Source organism: Bacillus rossius, chromosome 1, assembly GCF_032445375.1.
Source record: "Bacillus rossius redtenbacheri isolate Brsri chromosome 1, Brsri_v3, whole genome shotgun sequence".
Taxonomy (NCBI): domain Eukaryota; kingdom Metazoa; phylum Arthropoda; class Insecta; order Phasmatodea; family Bacillidae; genus Bacillus; species Bacillus rossius.
The window spans coordinates 167,611,519-167,630,891 of record NC_086330.1 but is presented as its reverse complement, the minus strand read 5'-3'; the positions used below and the strand labels follow the sequence as shown (position 1 = coordinate 167,630,891).

General features: G+C 34.0%; 1 protein-coding gene across 1 annotated transcript in view; it reads left to right on the top strand.

Moving 5' to 3' along the window:
- LOC134527100 (discoidin domain-containing receptor 2-like) overlaps positions 1 to 19,373 on the top strand; it is a 787,573-nt gene that overhangs the window by 555,088 nt on the left and 213,112 nt on the right. Inside the window, exon 5 of the mRNA XM_063359452.1 lies at positions 18,863 to 19,094. Coding sequence (XP_063215522.1) covers positions 18,863 to 19,094 — 232 coding nt within the window. The remainder of the gene's footprint in view (positions 1 to 18,862; positions 19,095 to 19,373) is intronic.

The following is a 19,373-nucleotide window of genomic DNA, read 5'->3' as shown; positions in this document are numbered from 1 at the left end:
TTAGTAGGCTTTGTTTATATCGCGCCAAAGACAAACTGAAAGAAAGAGTTCGCACATTGTAAAGAAAACCATTTAGCTCATGTGCGAACTATTTCTTGTGAAATTATATAAATTTACAAAAATCTTATTTTGCAAATTGAATAATGGAATAATCTTATCAAATTAGTGTATTGTATCGGTCCTCGACAAATCTACAAAGTTTGAATGAAATCTGGCCGCTTAAAGTGGGTCAAAATCGCACCCAAAGGAGTCGGTTACAAACATACAAACAAACATACAGCAGAAGCTAATATAAAGCGTGTAAAAAATAGGCAGTTCAGTTTTTTGGTAAACTTCCCTGTCAAAAATCAGGTCCAAGTTGGGTGTATGCCTATAGTATTTTTAAAGCATTATTTTGCTTTTGTTGGAGACATTTCATTAGATAGTTACCTTTCGCTCTGAAAATTAAATGATTCTATAGTAGACGTAGCTGAGCCGGCAGCAAATGCTACCGACAGATGAAGAAACTACGTGTTTCGCGTCATTAAATGTAGTTGAAAACACAATTTTTTGTATATTTATCACGCTCGTCATTATTTTAAGAATTTTACGTTAATTTTCGTGTCGTAGTATTTAATTTTAATTTTATTTGCTATATGGGAACACTTAAATTTTCTGAGTTTTAATGTTTGTTTTCAAAGGATTTTCAGTTACTTACTCTTCACAAAATTAGTAGATACTGTGATTTAAACGGTTTGCTACGCTATCATAAATAACACTACTCTGGATAACAAATAAAAATGAAACCAAATATGCTATACATTAAAAAATATATATATTTGTACCACTTATGTGGAAAAAACATTTGTAATCAATCACTTAAGTTTGACTAGACATTCAATGATAAAAATTTTTGCTAACTTAACAATTTATTTGAAAAAGTTGGCCAATCAAAGCAAATTTCTTGCTAAGTTAGCTAATTAGTGTAATTACATTGTGAAAACTCAACGTTACCTGATTAAAAAATTGTTGCCGCATAAATAATGCAAAGAATTTTTTCCCCTCAAACATGTAGCATGTTTGATTTAATTGTGAATCGTTATCAACAGTAGGCTTATTTCTAATTAGTTAGCAAAAATGTTTCGTCACAGTATCTAATAATTAAAAATTTGGTGCAGGCGGGGGATTTACAGCTTTTTAGACCTTTAAACCGAAAACTACGATACTTTTAAAATTTTAATTGGCCTATAAACTGTGCTCGGCTTGACGGTGGGTCATAGCGTACACGAAGACACCCTTGAGGGACAGTTTCCTAAATTATTAAGCAAAATTAATTTTTATTTTTCCGGTTATAAATATTGAATAAAAAATAAGACAACGGTTTTGTGTGTTCAGTTAATGCTATATCATGGTAGTGAGAATCTTAAAGGTAATTTGATATTTCAAGTCTTGCATTAATTATGTACTTGCGTACACGTTTCTGAGTCTGTGTGTGTACACTAATACTGAAGGCTTTACACACCTAGTCACTTCGGACGCTACGTATCTCTCTGTAGGAGAATACTGTTCTATAGTACAAGAGTTCTGTATACTGTAATACTATCGCACTTATCTCGTTTGTGGTGACGTTAGGTGCCGCGTTTATTTGCGTCCCTGTAGTTGCGAGTCTGTTTTCTTAACTCTCTAGGGCTGCACTGGCAGATGTTGCTCACGTTACACAATTTAATAAAAATCACAGTTAATAGTTGTTGGCGATCACTTAGTCTATGTTTCTTCAGAAAGGTGAAATCAATATTATAAATACAACACGACACAGACAAAAAATAACACAACAAACAATGAAATAATTTTTACAACAGTGACTACAAGTATAAACGATATATAGTAACATGAGATGAAATATTTTGAAAGACTAAAAAATATATATTAAAATGATTTCTCACTCAGTTCAAAATTGTATTAAATTTATTTGCTTAGCTTTACTTAAAGGAGAAAAAAACAATGCATCACACTCAGAAGGGAGAAAATAATACTGTCCAGCCAAAATTCCTAATCACCATTTTCACACATTAATTGTCAGTAACTTTGTGAAAGTCTTTTACTTTATCTCCAGGGACATTATTTAAAGTATTATTAACAGTATATATGTATGTTGTATAACATGCGAGGGTAGAATGATATACAACATTATGAAGTCGTAAACGGTCACAAATTCGACACACACTATCTGTTGTTATACAAAATATTCAATTCACTGACTTAAGTTTACGTTTTACATATACACTAACAAATTTGTTACATTCACCTACATAATAAAACACTCGATGCAGTCTTTCAAATATAGACGGATAAATCTGAATTTGGGATCAGCCTGTTTTAGAAAAGCCAGGCACGTAAGAACACTTATAGATATTAATCGCTCAAACAGAAGAGCCGTTGCGATGACGCCATACGGTCAACCGCAACGGACGCCTGAAATAAATTATTACAAAACAAAACTAAAGATTGGCATTTAAAAATAGTGTATATTCAGAAAAAAAAACCTTCTTTATCAATAATAATAAATATTACGTTTAACAATATCTCATGCCCATATATGGCAGCAGCTGGTCAAGATGCTTTCCTAGATAACTAAAAAATCCAGATAAATGTATTTTTGTGAATGCTTTCAGGTAATCATTGTTTGAATTAAACAAACAAAATAAATAAAATAAATAATGTACGTATCTGTACCATCAAGAGCTTAAAATTGTATTTTACACAGTTTTTAATTAGTCATTTGTGTGTAGCCTTTATTTCTTAAAATTTACTTAAAGGATATCATTAAAAATTAAATGAAAATTTCAAAACCAAGAATCAGCTAACATTTATTAATATTTCTTTATGTACGTATCATCTGAACAATGACCATATACAAATGTTTTACCAGAAACTGTTACCGCTGTCTGCTGAGAAAAGAGGTGGATAGGGGAATAACAAGCGGGTGCTGATAATTTCCTGGCTTTGATTTCTTTTAGTTGAAATAGAAGAGGGAAAAACAAGTTTGGCCTCACTTGAAAGTAAGAAATCTTAATATGTAACTGTGAAAATATCAGGTTTTTATCATTCATATAATTTTTTTTAAGTAGAATCTGAGCTAGCAGAGTCACAAGCAAGTTTCGCGTGTTTGTATTTACGGGCCATCATTATTTTTTTATTTATTCTCCAAGGAAAGTCCTCGAAGAACATTCGCTTTAAAAAAATGTCCCACGGGCTGGGAGGGAAGTGTCCTTCCCACAACACTGAGTAAAACTAGGATATCTCGTGCCAAGACTGGCCACTTCACAGTTGAAGGTGAGCGCCCTCACACCGCAGCTGACACGCAGCACGCGAGGCTGTCCGCGAGCTGACTCGAGGACCGGCGAGGTGGCCCAGACACTGGGCATCTCCCGGCCCCTGCGTGGTTTATTACAACCACTGTACCGTGGCGGGATTTTTTTTTAAACAGAACAGAAATATTCACGTAAAATTACAGATATTTCTACATGAAAAAAAGTATCACTTCAAAATAGTTCTCTCAGTAAAACTGGGTTCGGATTCTTACCCACACATTTAAGCTCTGTGTTGTCCCAGTACCTCCCATAGTTAAGTCATTCGTAAACCGTTTCCTGAATAGCTTTCCATTATTAACTGCGCACGTAATAAGCAATATAAAACAAAAAATTTCAACTCTGAATAATTTTTGTTATTTTTTTTTAATAGTTTAAATAAATTATATTTGAATGAAACATAAAATAAGAAATACAATTGTGCGCCAATTTTCGTAAGAAATATTGAGTATTTTATGAAAAACGTAATTCATATTTGCAATAGACATGTGAGGTACAAAGTTACAATAACTTTCTAGTAGTATTGCAAACAATTTTTTGGCAACTGGTTTCCAAAAGTATCTTTTGTAAAACTTCAGATTTGTTTTCTGTGTAGACATCCATATGCTTTCAGCGAACTGGGTACTTGGACATTGATAAGCGGAAGGAACGAGTTGAGACATCGAAAGCGGGTTGTTGTCTATTTAGAAGTTGCGCAGGAATTATGGGCTATGTTTGCGTCTGGTGATTAAATCTGGCATTTATGGTTCTGAAACCAAAGAATAGTTAAATAATGGCGTCACAGCGGCTCCCCGCTGGTGATGAAGTTCTCCATACAGGAACAGCAAAAAAAGGTCATGAAGTCATTTTTCTGGGTCAACAACAACATTCTTTTGGCGGACTACCTACCTCAGGGATCTAGTACAACTGGACAATATTATGATAACCTTCTTGACCAGTTGAAGGAGGCAATTAAGAAGATGTCCAAAGGGATAGTTTTGCTGCACGACAATGCACCCGAATCAAAAACCACAAAGGCAGTAATGCATGTTGACAATCCTATATATAGTAACGCTCATCACTGACTCACTGACTCTGTAACGCCAAAAATATATGTTTACCTTGGAGACAAGCATACCATGAAGCACAAATATTAGACTACTCCATAGAGATGTGGATAAAATAGAAAATTAAATTGTAACAATAGAGTAACATTTGAAATACAGCTTCATAAGTTGACCAAGCCTTCATTATTAAATTAGAATGTTTGTTATATTCATCATTTTTCAATAGGCGCCTTACGTATAACTATGCTTATAATTACTATAAAGTCTTATATCTCAGAAAGTTAAGCTCTTAACGAAATCTGTGGCCATTGTTCCCTTTTTTGAAATCTGGGAATCTCTTGAAGTTTTTTGGAATTTGTACTTGTGACAAAAAATTTGGAAATATCATTATTAATTTTATAAACATATAATTTTTTTACTCCTTAGGGTTATAATTTCCGACAACATAATTATCATTATTAGCAGTTTTCGTTTGTTTATTATTGGTACCCACTATCCTTTATTACGCTTAAATAAATTCTGAGTAAAAATTATTATTCTTAAAAACATACCCTTTTTTTACCCCTTAATGGGATGAATTTCGGAAAGTATAAAATTTTGTTTCATAGTTTTTTTTGCTGGTACCAATAATTATTGAGCAAACTTTATTTTATTCGGAGATATAATTATTTATCATAAAAGCATACTTAACTTGGTCAAACTGGTTATTTTTCTATGTTTATATTGGCACCCAATTTAATTAAGCACCTCTATTAAATTTGGGGATATAATTATTAATTAAAAAGATACCAGTTTTTCAACCCTTATGGTTAGAATTTAGAATAGTATTAAAAAATTGTTATTGGTGGTTTTTCTATGTTTATTATTGTACCCAATATGATTTATTACGCTTTAATAAATTCGAGGATAAAATTATTATTGTAAGCAAAATACTTACGTTTCCTTGCACTTAGAGGGATGAATTTTGAAAAACATAAAAATTTTATTTGTTATTTTTTGTATTGTTTTTATAGGTACCCAAAAACATTTATCACTTTTAATTATATTAGAAGATATAATTATTAATCTTAAATCATGCGTAGCTCTTGACTCAGGGATTGAATTTCGAAAATATAAAAATTGTGTCTGGTAGTTTTCATATGTTGATTATTGGTACCCAATATCATTTACTACGCTTATTTAAATTTGGGGATGTAATTAATCGTAAAAACATACCTACCACTTTAATAACCTATATAAGTTGATTCTACAAAATATAATAATAGTGGTTTTATTGTATTCGTATGGTTATTATTGGTACCCACTATCATTTATTATGCTTCATTAAAATCTGAGACATTATTTATTTTTTTAAAGATATCTACCTTTTTTTCACCTCTAAGGAACTGTTTTTCGCAAAATTTAGGTTTTGTTGGAATGGTTTTTTACGTTTATTTTTGGTACCGAATGTCTTTTAATTAACTTGATTAGTTTAAGTTACATAATTATTTATCTTAAAACTATATTTAACCCTTTTTCATCCTTTTATGGATGAAATTCCGTACATGGATAGCCTAGTTCAAAGACCTTTAAAATAAAAAAAAATTCATCAAAATCCGTTACGTAGTTCTCGATTGATGCCCAAAAAAACAAACAATAACTTTGAAAACTAGATTTTCGAGTTCTAAATAATGTAAATAGCCATTTCCAATAGATTTTTTCTTCATTTCATCCTATTTGCAGACCTTTTGCCTCGAACAATTATATTAGTATAGATTAGGCCTTACAGATCACAGAACTTATAAATTGTATTTATAATATCACTTTGAAGGAAGTTATATTCTAATATATGATAGCTGTCTTAAAATGCCAGCGGAAAATATTAATAGATATATTTATAACAACAGTATCAGACTTAGTTTTAATAAGAATTAATAAAGCTGAAATGGGACAGCTTACTACATTTCTTGAAGTTTCGTAAATATTTTATGTTAAAATTTTTTTGTTTGATTTGTTAATTTTTTTTATAAATTTTGACATTTAAAGGCGTTATTATAAAATAAATAACAGGAATATTTTTATGAATACTATTATTTTTACTTTGGCAGTTTAAAAAATTAACTAATATAGTTCTGCCATATCAAAATACTAAGTTTTTGAACGGGATCATAATATTTTTATATTTAATTTTTTTATGTGGAGCATTTGCAAACTTAATATCTTTAAAGTTCTTACAAGCGGTTGCTTAGTTTTGAATGGGTTGAATTTATTTGTCTGTTTTGAGAAATAATTTAAACTGTTTTTTTTTTTTTTTTTTTTTTTTGTTCGAAGAATGCTTGTGCATGATTCAGAGAGTTTTCTTCAAGGAACACACGTCTGGAAAACATGCAAATCAATTTTTTTACAAGAGTCTAGTAATAACAATGATAGCAATTGCCGTTGTACCTACCCACAACTATTGTATACATATTCAAAGAAACAGTCACAAAGATAAAAACGAACGTTTAAACCCACTCGCCGTGCTACATGGGTGGAGTTTCCTTTGCCCACGTAATGATTGTTGCCCCTAACGCTGTATGCAACTCAATTACGTTTGGGGTAAGGCAGGTTGCCACGATGAACTTTACAGGGGTAAGCAAACAGCAGGCTTACCTCGACTGTCGTTACAAAACGGGCTGATTGATTGCTTTTTATTGTTTTGAAGTGAATTTTTTTACAGCCTGTAAAGTAGTATGAGAATCACATGATAATGTAAGTGTGCTACGTAAGTAACGTACATGACGAATATTGCTCGATGGCGTTGTTTTGATAGGAAACACATTTACAGGCGGTTACAAATGGCAGTAGCAGCGCATGATTTCGTATACTTTCCAAATCGTTTTTTAACGTGTACATACTTTGTCATACTTCTGCTTACTTTTATGTACCGTTGCATTCTTTTGCGTATGTTTGCTTACGTTTGAATATTTTGGCATACGTTTTCATACTTTGGCAAACTTTTGCATAATTTCGCAAATTTTTGCATACTTTCGCAACTCGTAATACGCTACTCTAAACTCTCAGACTTAAGTTTGGATCTGGCGTTAGAATATTGACATTTTGTAAAGGACTTTCCAATATAGTTATGTATCATATTTTAGCTATCATAACCCGATTTATTCCGTCTTAGATTCCAGTGAATACATGGACAAACACTTGTAAATAAAGGTATTATTTTCAAAGCATTATAACACGTATTTCATATATTGTAGTACCATAACAATTATCTATCTCAATCATCTGTGAAGTTTCATGTGTAACGCGCGTAGCCCCCACGCACTCACATTTATTTCACAATTTTAGCTTGCAAAAGGTACAAGAAACCTTTCTGCTATGCATCAGCGCCATATCTGAAAATAATTACACGATAAGTAGTGTCAAATAGAACTGATACAAGTATGTTTAAAACATAGATATTTGATAGAGAAACCTGAAGAGTTTGAAGGTTTATTGTATGTAGTATATACTGTGGCTAATTTTTTCTGTCACGATTTTAGCATGTAATTTTATTAGAGTTATAAAATGATATTGTTTCATGAAAATTAAAATTCTTAATCATAATTGCTTTAAATTTCTTACTGAAATCCACTGATAAAACTATAAAGTTCGGATACAGAAAATAACTGTTAGAACGTGCAGAGTATTGTGTAGCAGTCACAAAAATTCTAATATAGAGTGTCGGGTAACAGACACGTATTTTTGTTTCTATCTATGTGGCATTAATGTCTCAAGCTATTAGTGAAAATACAAAGAAAACATTCAAAAACTATCAATGTTGAATGTCTAGAGATATTTCTGCATTGTTATATCATGATATGGTATATCTTCCGCCCATTAGGCACACGTAATGAACCCTTTCAGTATGAAAAATGTTATATGTTGCAGGGCCAAACATTGTGTTTTTTCGGTGTAGGCACGTGAAAACGTTTGTGTTCAACACTGTCTTCCCTTACACTCTTGGACATTTTATGATCGATAGTCAGAGGCTATAAAAAAAATTACGGCTTCTACGAAAATGTGCGTTGTGCGTGAGCTGTAAACATTTGTCAGGACACTGCCTTTAGTTTGTGTTTTACGCTTCCCATTCTTCGGTATCAAATATGCAGACCACGTTTTCTGACTTGGTACAGAATTATCAAAGTACATATTTCCTGTGCATCGTGTTTATTATTTTATTTCCTGCGAACAAGTGGTATCGCAAAACTGCAATCAACAAATACATGTTTTCAAGCCTAATTTTGCGAAATATATAATTTTTAGATCTACATCAACTAAGTTACCCTACTTCACAACAGTAAAATTAGCATAAATTATTACACATACACAAAAAAGTAAAAATAATTGGTCTGTTAATAAGTTATAAGTACTCTATTGAAGACGAAATAACTTCCAAAAAGATTAGGTTAAAATATTATATTTCTTCATTAATGCAATGGAGAGTTTTGTTTAAAAAAATTGGTTTTCTACTCTTTATAATTATCTAATTAATAAAACTCTAACTCTGACTGACTCACAGACAACCCACAGCCTGAAACCAGTAGACCTTGAGATTAAAATTTGGAGAAAATATTTCTTGTGTACCCCAGGGGTTTACTAAAGAGGGATTTTTTTTTAAAATTCCATCTCTAAAGGGGTGAAAAGGGGCGACAAAAATTTGTATGAAGCGAAATACTACTCACTGGCTCACTTACCACGAATTCTCCGGAACTATGACTTACATGATAGACATTCATAGTCCTTTAGCTTCGAAGACATCCGCTAAGAAAGCATTTTACGAAAATAGGCTCCCAAAAGGGGTTGCACGGTCGATATAGATCTAAATTTCCCCGTTTTAAATGCTATTGCATTGTTACTGCTTTATTCGTATCCATGGCAATGGCTATGTTATTGTTGATGTCTTGTGCATTTCCTGGCGAAAGCTATTACATTTTAGTGCTTTGTTCACTTTCAAATCTTAATCAGCTACGAAGGAAGTTTGCGGTAGCGTTAAATATAAAACAATTTCCCGTTGTTCAAGTATTTATCCTAAAAACTTGATATTCGGTAGGAATGTTCTTTATGTTAAGTAGACATTAATATTGAGGACGGGGTTTTCTTTAAATTAGCTACCAATGCGGGTTATGTGGGTGTTAAAGATTAAAAATTTCTCGTCTTTCAAGTATAAGTCCTACAGACTTGAACAGTTGCGTAAAACCCGGGTAGCGCAGGCCACTTCAGCTGGTTACCTCATAAAATGAAGCAGTGAGCAGAATTTAAATATTTTTTTTTGTATATTTATTATACAACATTGCAAATAAAATGGTACGAAAGTTTATTTTTACGACTTAAAATAAAAATAGCCTTATATGAACGTTAAGATTTAATTTAAATTGTCTGAAATAAAAAAAAATTGTTTGTCTGTAAAGTCGGTTTACGGACGATAGTTTAACGTGACAACGTCATATCAAAACATTGATGAAATGATTGCATACTTTATTAATAAAATTGAATCATTTTTATTTTAATAATAAAAGAATAAATACTTGAAATTATACTAGTAATCACATTTTTAAAATGCAAGAATAATTAAACTTTAATGCCAAAATTGTTGTTGTAATAAGCAATGAAAACCACATTAACTTTTCCCTTCACTTTATAAACAGTCGAGTGGAAGAGAGATAGATGCGACGCAAGCGTACAATGAGCGTAACGGGACACAGTGCAACGGAACAATGTGCGAAACGGGACACAGCGTAATGGAACAATGTGCGTGCGTGCGTGCAGCCGGCGTTCATCGATTTATTAGACGTCACGTCATAAAAGGATACTAATACGGAAAGAGCAACTTTCGTGAATCAACAGTAGATAATCGGATACATAAAAACAGTAAACGAGTTTCTCAGTACCTACTCACCAGTGATGTGTAAACATATAACCTCAATAATGAACAAATTCGAGTGTCTCATGTTGCAAATAAACTTATAATTCGAAATACGGAATGCTAATTTAACGTAGAATTACTAAACATAATGCGTTGGGAAAAGTATTCATTTTAGGGAAAAAAAACGGTAAAACTTTTTCCCATTTTTAAAAAACCTATCTTCAATTCTGTTTAACAAGATGGTACTATTGGTTTCTCAGGTCTAGATGGACAACAGGATACCTAGCGCGTCGCATGTAAAAGCCACAAAGCTGAACATATGACATTTTTCTCCTAGACCGGAATTATCACTGCCTGCGTTTAAATGCGTTAAAATAAAATGATTGTATGCTCCAGAAACTCAATGAAATAAGCGTGCATTAGAGAACGGAAATTTAATAGTTAGAAAGTCCAATGCGCATGCAAGCAGAAACAGCTTTAGCCACGAGCCCAAGTCGTCGATATGGCGGACACACGTGTGGCAACATGCTTAGCGAATATTGGGGGATGTGCTAAGCGTCATTTTGTAAACTTCAACAGTCATAAGAAAATATAATAGCCATTCTAAAAATACCTATAAATTAAAAGCCAGGAAAAAAGTGTTGGGACGAACATGGCGTAAATATATATTTCACATTTTGTTGGTTCTTTAAAGCATTACAAACGTGGCGCTCTATCTTTCTGCTTTTTTTAAAATTAAATTCGCAGTCAAATATATTTCGACAGGGACTTGAATTTCGAAGATGAATTTTATTCAAATATTGAAAATCTTGTTAAATTAATTAAAAATATAATACTATAAAGTTTCGCACAAACAAATGTTATGCTTATGGCATTATGACATTAGTAAAATTTAACCTGAAATATTTTAAAACACTTTTTATAAAAATAAGTACATATTTGAACAGTTAGTTTTTTCTTTAACGAATTAAATCAGTCTTTAAATACTTAGAACAAACCAAAACCTTATTGAGCTGATTCAACATTATTATCAAATACTAGCTGACCCGGCGAACTTCGTACCGCCTTAGCGTAGCAATGATGCACTACTTTATTTTGTATAGCTGACCTATCTTAGGTATGAGTACTTATTCAATTTGAACTGGAATCTATAATATCCACCATATAAAAATGAATCCATAATTCCCAGGTATCACTATAACTGAAAAGCACCTTACTAATTTAATTAAATAAAAAACAAAATATATATTGTCAAAATAGTGTTTATTCCATAGGATTCAATAATTCCACTAATGTTTTTACAAATTGCTATTGAACAACTTGGCATTTTTAAGTAAACAATGAGCTCAATACCACGCGCGCTCTATAAATCAACTAATAGTCTCTGTACCCCTCACTGCTTCTCTCTACTCTAATGCTTTTTGATAAACTATATTTTTAGTTTTATGTTCTGGCGCGTAAATAAATAATGTTGATGGTTTTCCGACACGGGAACAGGCGACATATAATTGGCCATGTGAAAAACATGGATTTTCTAGGTTGATGCCACATACACTTAGCGACTGGCCTTGCGATTTATTTATTGACATTGCAAATGCAAGCCGCACTGGAAACTGTAAACGCTTAAAGCAGAATGGCATGTCGTTCGGTATCATAGGGATGCGTGGGATTAAAACATCTTCGCCTTTGTACTTCCCTTTCAAAATTGTGGCTTCGATGACATTGTTCAATAATTTCTTCACCGCAAGCCGGGTGCCATTACACAGACGTGGCTGGTTTATGTTCCGTAACATAATAATTACTGATCCGATTTTTAATTGCAGATTATGAGGTGGTAAGCCGGGTAATTCAAGCGAATTTAAAAATTCTGTTGGATAATTGACAACTTCATCTTCATTAGTAACGGAATCAATTGATTTGTAATTCTTCAATTCGCCAGCTATTTTCTCTTGAATCAGAAAATTCATTTCGTTCACATCAACATTTTTTGCAGCCAATATAACACGTTCGCTTAACCAAACGTGATTTACGTAATTTTGAGCAATGTTTGGGAAAACCATCTCCATGAGTTCGGTCTTTGATTCACAAAAGTTACAAAAATTGGTAGTGAATGTAATGTATCCAGATGATGTATCAACAGCAATATTACCATTACCAATATCGAGCAGTTGTTTGGAAAAAAGTTCTCCAGACTGGTCTCCTTGCAATTCGACTCTCATGTTTATACTCAATTTAAGTGTTTTAATGTATTTCCATAAAATGGACGACTTCAAACATGCATTTAGTTCATCAGCTGGCGTTGAGCGTGGAACAACTGGCAATATTTGTCGAAAATCACCTGCCAATAGTATCATTGCACCACCAAACCGGTTTTTGTTATTTCGTAAATCTTGCATTGAGCGATCTAATGCCTCCAAAGATTTTTTGTGTGCCATCGTGCATTCATCCCAAATGATCAATCTGGTTTTCTGCAGCACTTTGGCCATGGCAGAATTCCTCGAAAGGTTGCAAGTTGGAGTTTCATTTATTTGAAGGTTTAACGGCAACTTGAGAGCTGAATGAACTGTTCGACCGCCTTCCAACAACGTAGCTGCAATACCTGATGAAGCTAGGGCTAGTGCAATTCCATTTTGCGATCGAATCGTGGCCAAAATCAATGATAACAAAAACGTTTTTCCAGTTCCACCAGGAGCATCTAAAAAATAAAATCCACCAGTTCCATCGTTCACTACTTTCATGAGCGTATCGTAGGCATATTTTTGTTGTTGATTTAAAAGGGGAACTGTTATATCAACCATTTCTCGTAATGTTTCAGAATCGTATTGAGCTTCGCGTCTCAATTCTTGATCAAATGAGTCGTGCATTGGGCGATTGGGTGCTATCATTCCTATTTGTGTTAATACTTTGTTGGTAAGCATCAAGCACATGTCCTCAATTAAAATTGATGCTTCATTGTGAATTTCTTCGTTCATTTGTAAATCTGCATTCGATGTTCTAAGACGCATCTGATGCAATATATCTTCCGCCATATGATCTTTGTATTTATGCCATAAATCAGTCGGTGTTGATGGGAAGCATGTAGAAAAAATTATAGAAAATAATGTTCGTATTTGTTTAGCATTTGACAAAATCACAGCATATTCGAGAGTGTGGTCCCAATGAGTGTCATTTTCTAACAATCCCAAATGTTGACAGGCTTCTCTGTATGTGCCACACAATAGACCATTAACAGTTCGCAGATGTTGGAATGATGTTGGACCACGAACATTTACTAACAGTAAACGCAAATAAAAACACTCGTCTTGACTGGGATGGACTGCATAAAGACGGCCTAGTGCATCGGTGGAAAATACTTGTGGATAACCTGGAACTGGCTGTCCTCGTTTACGTCGTTGGAATTTTTTTGATGATTGATTCCAGGTATAATATCTTGGCATTTCGGAGTAAAGTAGCGTTCTGGCAAAATCATCATTCTGGCACATTTCAATGAAGCTGGTTAATGTTGTCGATGGTGGCCTGTCAACTCGTTGTAATACGTTTGCATCTGTAAAATACACCCGTTGACCATTTTCCAAATGTACGGCCAAGTGAACAACAGTAGGGTGTCGTTCATGTATAGGAAACGAAAATATACGCCACATGCCTTCGTTACTACTAACATAGCGACCCATTTGATATTGAGTGACTTCATCATTTGAATTTTCGGCAGCAACTCCGAAGACAGCCATATCACTACCTTTGTTCACATACTTGCAAATGTATTTAATAGATTTTACGGAATGGCAAAATTCGACGTTTATGTGTGCTTTATATGCCTTGCAGAGTAATGGCGAAAACGGAACAACCCAACGATTATCAACTTCAATGTCCTGTCGATTTAATTTGACTATTGTTGACTTTCCATTGTCATCAATGGATCGGCGGCGATAAAGTGGATATCCATCATTTCCAGTAATAGTTTCTGCTACTAATTGTCTTGGGTAGCGTTTTGAACATTTTCCTTCAACCATACACGGAGAGTTGGGATTTAATATTCCACATGGACCATGTATCATATTTTTTGTAATAACCTCATGTAACAGTGGGTCTTCATTATAATCGGGAATTTCTGCTGATATCACATGATCAATTTCATTCGGTCTTATCCTCTCAACCAACCAAATGAGGATATGTGCATGTGGTAATCCGCGTTTTTGCCACTCAACTGAGTACATCCAACAGCGCGTCTCGCCGAACACGCGATGCTTAACAATAAAATCCATGAGTGATTTTAATTTCATTTTGAACACCCTTGCAGTGATATCGTGGCGATCAATGGGTGATTGGCTAGTAAATAATTCTTGTTGAATTTCTGTCCACTTTGGATTGCATGTGAATGTGATAAACAAATCTGGTGTGCCATAATGTCGTACATAGCACATAGCATCTTGAGCATATTCATGCATATGACGCGGACTTCCGACGTATGTTGCTGGGAGAATAGTTTTTCTGCTAACATTCTGTGCATTTCCATCAGCATTAATAGCATCCCGAAGATGAATGTATTCCTCGGAACGGAGTTTTGCCTGGTTCAACCTTATAAATGTCAATCGTTCAGTTTCAAATTTCACATACATATCCACAGCGTATTGGTGAAATAGACGCCGACATTTTAAGATGTGATTGTCCACATTTTCCCGAACCATCATTCTGTATGAATAATAATTCATTGAAGTAACTTTTTTGTTCGTGTCAGCACCTGTAAACAATTTTTTGTGTTAATAATATAAATTTTAAGTTAGTAAACATATATTTTAATGTAGTAAACATATTGTTAACAATTTACCTGTAACTGGATTTATCATCTTCATTGAAAAATGATAGCCGTCTTCACCTTGCCAAAATAAGATAGGATATTGTAAGGCATCATATGATCGATGTGTTTCAGACACACGCTGAAGCTGATTGTTCCGCCGATGTAAAACAATGTCTCGGTTTTCTAAATTTTCACCCACGACAACAATAGCCACTTCATCAATTGTTGGCGCATTAAAACGTCCAGCATGTTGTCCTGCAGGCGCCTTATCGGCTCTGATGACAATTTTATGATTATCTGATGGCATGCGGTCTAATGCAGTTGTGAATAATGCAACTAATTCATTGTGTTGATGGAAAAATGTTTGAAGTTGTTCCACAATGGATCTTTTCACTGAGTTGTTGTGTGCGCAACGCTGATCGACTTATCTAGCTGAATTGCCCATAAAATATATTTGCAAAAATTTATAGTCTTCATCAGGCATTGGCAATAAGGAACCTGTTCGATGATATATTTGACCCTGAATCTGCAAAAATATAAATATGTATATAGGTAATTGTATAGCAAATTGTAACACCATGTGGCTGGCAAAATATTGCCACAATTCTTTACATCATTTTTTCAAATTAAAACTACTTTAAACCTCGACATTGAACAGCCTTCAATGGCAGCTTTAGGTAATAGTCTTTACCAAGTATTGGAACACCTTGCTCATGCCACTATGAAATACAACATGTTATAAAATGTTGCTGATTAAGTCATTTGATTATAAACTATTATTAAGTATTTGACTTATTGCTTACAAAATAAACACATCACTGGCTCAACATATTTTGCACCAGCTACATGGTTGTAAAACTAAAAAAATTGTTTACCATTATACTTACTTACTTTGAAAGTAGGCATAAAATTGTCTCGAATAACTTTTGTTGCTCCAAATGATGTCATTTGAAAGCAATTATTGTACTGCTGGATATGAGACAAAAAATGATAAGAATCTTGGCCAATTCGAGAAACCAATGAATGTAGTGGCTCTGGTGGCGGTACAAATGGCGTGAATTTGACTTGGCCGCTGGCGCAACACAATCCAGGGGCTTCATTTTTAAATTTCAATGCCTTGCAATGTGGACACACAATATTCATTAGTCCAATAGCAACAATTTGCTCTGAACTGTAATCAATTGCCACATTATAACTGAATGCAGCTCTGTGGGGATTAAACACAACATTCCTATCTTGATATCGATTCCGTTCAAGTTCATTTTGCGCTTCGCGTTGCTCATCACTTTGATTTGCTCGTATATTTCTTTGACTTGCCGTATTTCGAGTTCTGCGGCCAAAGCTTGTACGTCTGGTTGGTGGCATTGTTAAAAACAAAAATCCAACTGAAAATAAAAAGCTCTCATACATTTTCTGTATAACCATGTATACCAAATTATAGTATTGTGTAGTCACCAAAAAGTTCTAAAAATCAATATAAAGCTGTGAACTTACCATGATTAACAAACACTTATTAGCAAACAAAAATCTTCTTAGTCTTTAAACCAATTATATGTCAAACGACATAAATTTACATTAAAAAAGTTCAAAAATGAAAATTCAACTGTAAATTAAAGAAAACGGTTGTATTCTTCTTTATAAGCAAGTATATCACACAAAAACAAGCATAGAAAATGTTTACATAATGTATTGATTTGTTTTTCTATTTTTAAACTGCAACACAGTAATAACGAATTATGGCATGACAATGGCCTAGGCAGAATGTACACAGCCAGAATAGCCTGCGCCAGCAGCTCTGTACCGAATGTACCGGTACAATATGTAGTAAAACGTTAATGTTGATAAATATTTCCTAAACGATACAGTTTCTTTACATCCTCTTTGAAGATATTTGCTGCAAACATTCTGTCAATTCTATGTCAAACGTCATAAGGTTACTTTAAAAATATTTATATTGTACAAAGTGTTGGGTTAGTTTGGAAATAATTTTATATATGGTGGTTCAGTATTGTTAAATTTTCTAATTTTCCGTTAAATTTTTTCTTTCATAAGAACCTTCTCGTGACAATAACAAACACAACAAAAAAAAAGAATTAGTGAAATCGGTTCAGTCATTTACGCGTGATGGCGTGACCAAGGGAAATAGGGATTCATTATTCTTAAATTTTCTAATTTTCCGCACAATTTTCTTAATTTTTTCTTTCATAAGAACCTTTTCCTGACCATAGCAAACACAACAAAAAAAAATTAGTGAAATCGGTCTAGCCGTTCACGTGTGATGCCGTGACCAAGGAAAACGGGTTTCATTTTTATATATATAGATTTTATTTTAACGTTGTTAAAGAAAGTAAAAAATACAATTTCCCAGTCTCGACATTTGAATCACGTTAACAAGTGCACGTTTTAACACTAAACCAGAGAGACAGTTTGAATCTAGGCAGAAGATTGTGTATTTTCAATACTTAATGCCATTTTACTTACTTATTTTGAAATTTGGGATTACTTTTTACTATGATTATTTTAGTTATATATTCCTTGGTATTTTCACTAACATAAAATTTAATTTGGCACACCAATTCATTTGATGTGCCCTAAATTTTACTAAATAAACTATTCACGGGTAAAGGTTTCTTAATTTGGGTCCACCATATTTGTCCCACATTTATTTTCAATGAATTCCTTTCCATTTTCACGAAATTACTTTTACCAAATGCCATATACCGAGAGCTAATAAGATGTTTATACCAAAATCACCCTCATTGAAAACCCTGTATTAATGTAGTTTTCTGGAAAAAGGTGTTGGTTGTGTTCTTGGCAAATGTGCTCTGAGAAAGGGGTAGCGCATACATCGAAAGGTACGAAGCACGGTGATACAGTAGCAAGAATACAGTCAGGGGCGAGTGCCAGCACTTACTAGTCCTTTTTTTTTTACTAATGGATTAGCGAAGCATCCCTAGCCGAATGCTTGACTGTTTACTTAAAGCATACCATGGGACATTCACCTTTCCAAAATATCGTGAAATTCCAAGTTGTGGTACTTGCCCCAAAATAAGTTTAAAAATAATTATAATATTGCAAAACTTTTGAAACTTTTAATAAAATCTGTACATTTTTGTAGTTTATTTAGTGGCTAAATATATCTAATTCATCACTGATTTCTACAATATTTTTTTTTAATTGTTACTGTCTTAAGACAGGTTAACAAGTAGTCACCTGATACGCCGTTCATCAAAGCTTGCTGAAAGAATGTTAAGTTATTCGCATTTAGTTAGTTTCAGTTACTGAAGGGACGTCGTATGTCATGTTCCTTGAAGCGTCGCGTTCACACGACGAGGTGGTGGGTTAGATATTAACACCATAGCGTATCCTACAATTTATGTTAACTGTGTCGGTCTCGAAGTTTTTCAGTGGCGTCTACACTCCTACGCGCATTACCGTTAAACGTAAAACACTACAAATGCAACCATATAATCTATCTGTGATAAAGTTATTGATATTGTGCGTGTTCTCATAGTCATTATATCGCCTCCTGAATAGGTGACCCGGCTTCAATTTCCGGCGGGATTAAACTCTATTTTCCGCAATTGAGAAAGTTAGCAGACGTTTTATGAGAGCTGGGTTATTTTCTTTTCTAGCGGTATTTACATTTCTCTTGAACTTTAATTCCATTAGTGCTCCATTCTCATCTCATCACTTGGTAACGTTGCAATTAATTGAGACATAAATAATACCGGGGTTATGCGAGTGTGTTGGTATCTGGACACCTGGAGCTCAGCCGGGGGCGGTCTGTGCGCAGGGTGCGGACGGAGAACCACGGCGGCGCGTGGTGCCCCAAGCACCAGATCACGACGGAGCCCAAGGAGTGGCTGGAGATCGACCTGCGCTCGGTGCACATGATCACGGCCGCCGAGACGCAGGGCCGCTTCGGCAACGGCCAGGGCCAGGAGTTCGCCGAGGCCTACCTGCTGGAGTACTGGCGGCCGCGCCTGGGCAAGTGGGTGCGCTACCGCGACATCAAGGGCCAGGAGGTGAGGACCCGTCCACTTATACTTTAGCGATCCTCGCTCGTGTTATTTCCTTGTGGCCTTTCAATACAGACAAGAAATATTGTGATAAGCCAGTTAGTGTAAAATAAATTTGGATTATTAAATTCTGCTCTGGCTGCAAACCAAACTTGTTTTAAATAATTGTTAAATAAGTTAAAATTTTAACATTTAATTTGGTTTTCATTCCACGAATTTGTCAATTATGAACATTACACTAAACTTATACAAGTGTTGTAACTTCTTAGGAAATACTTTAACTAG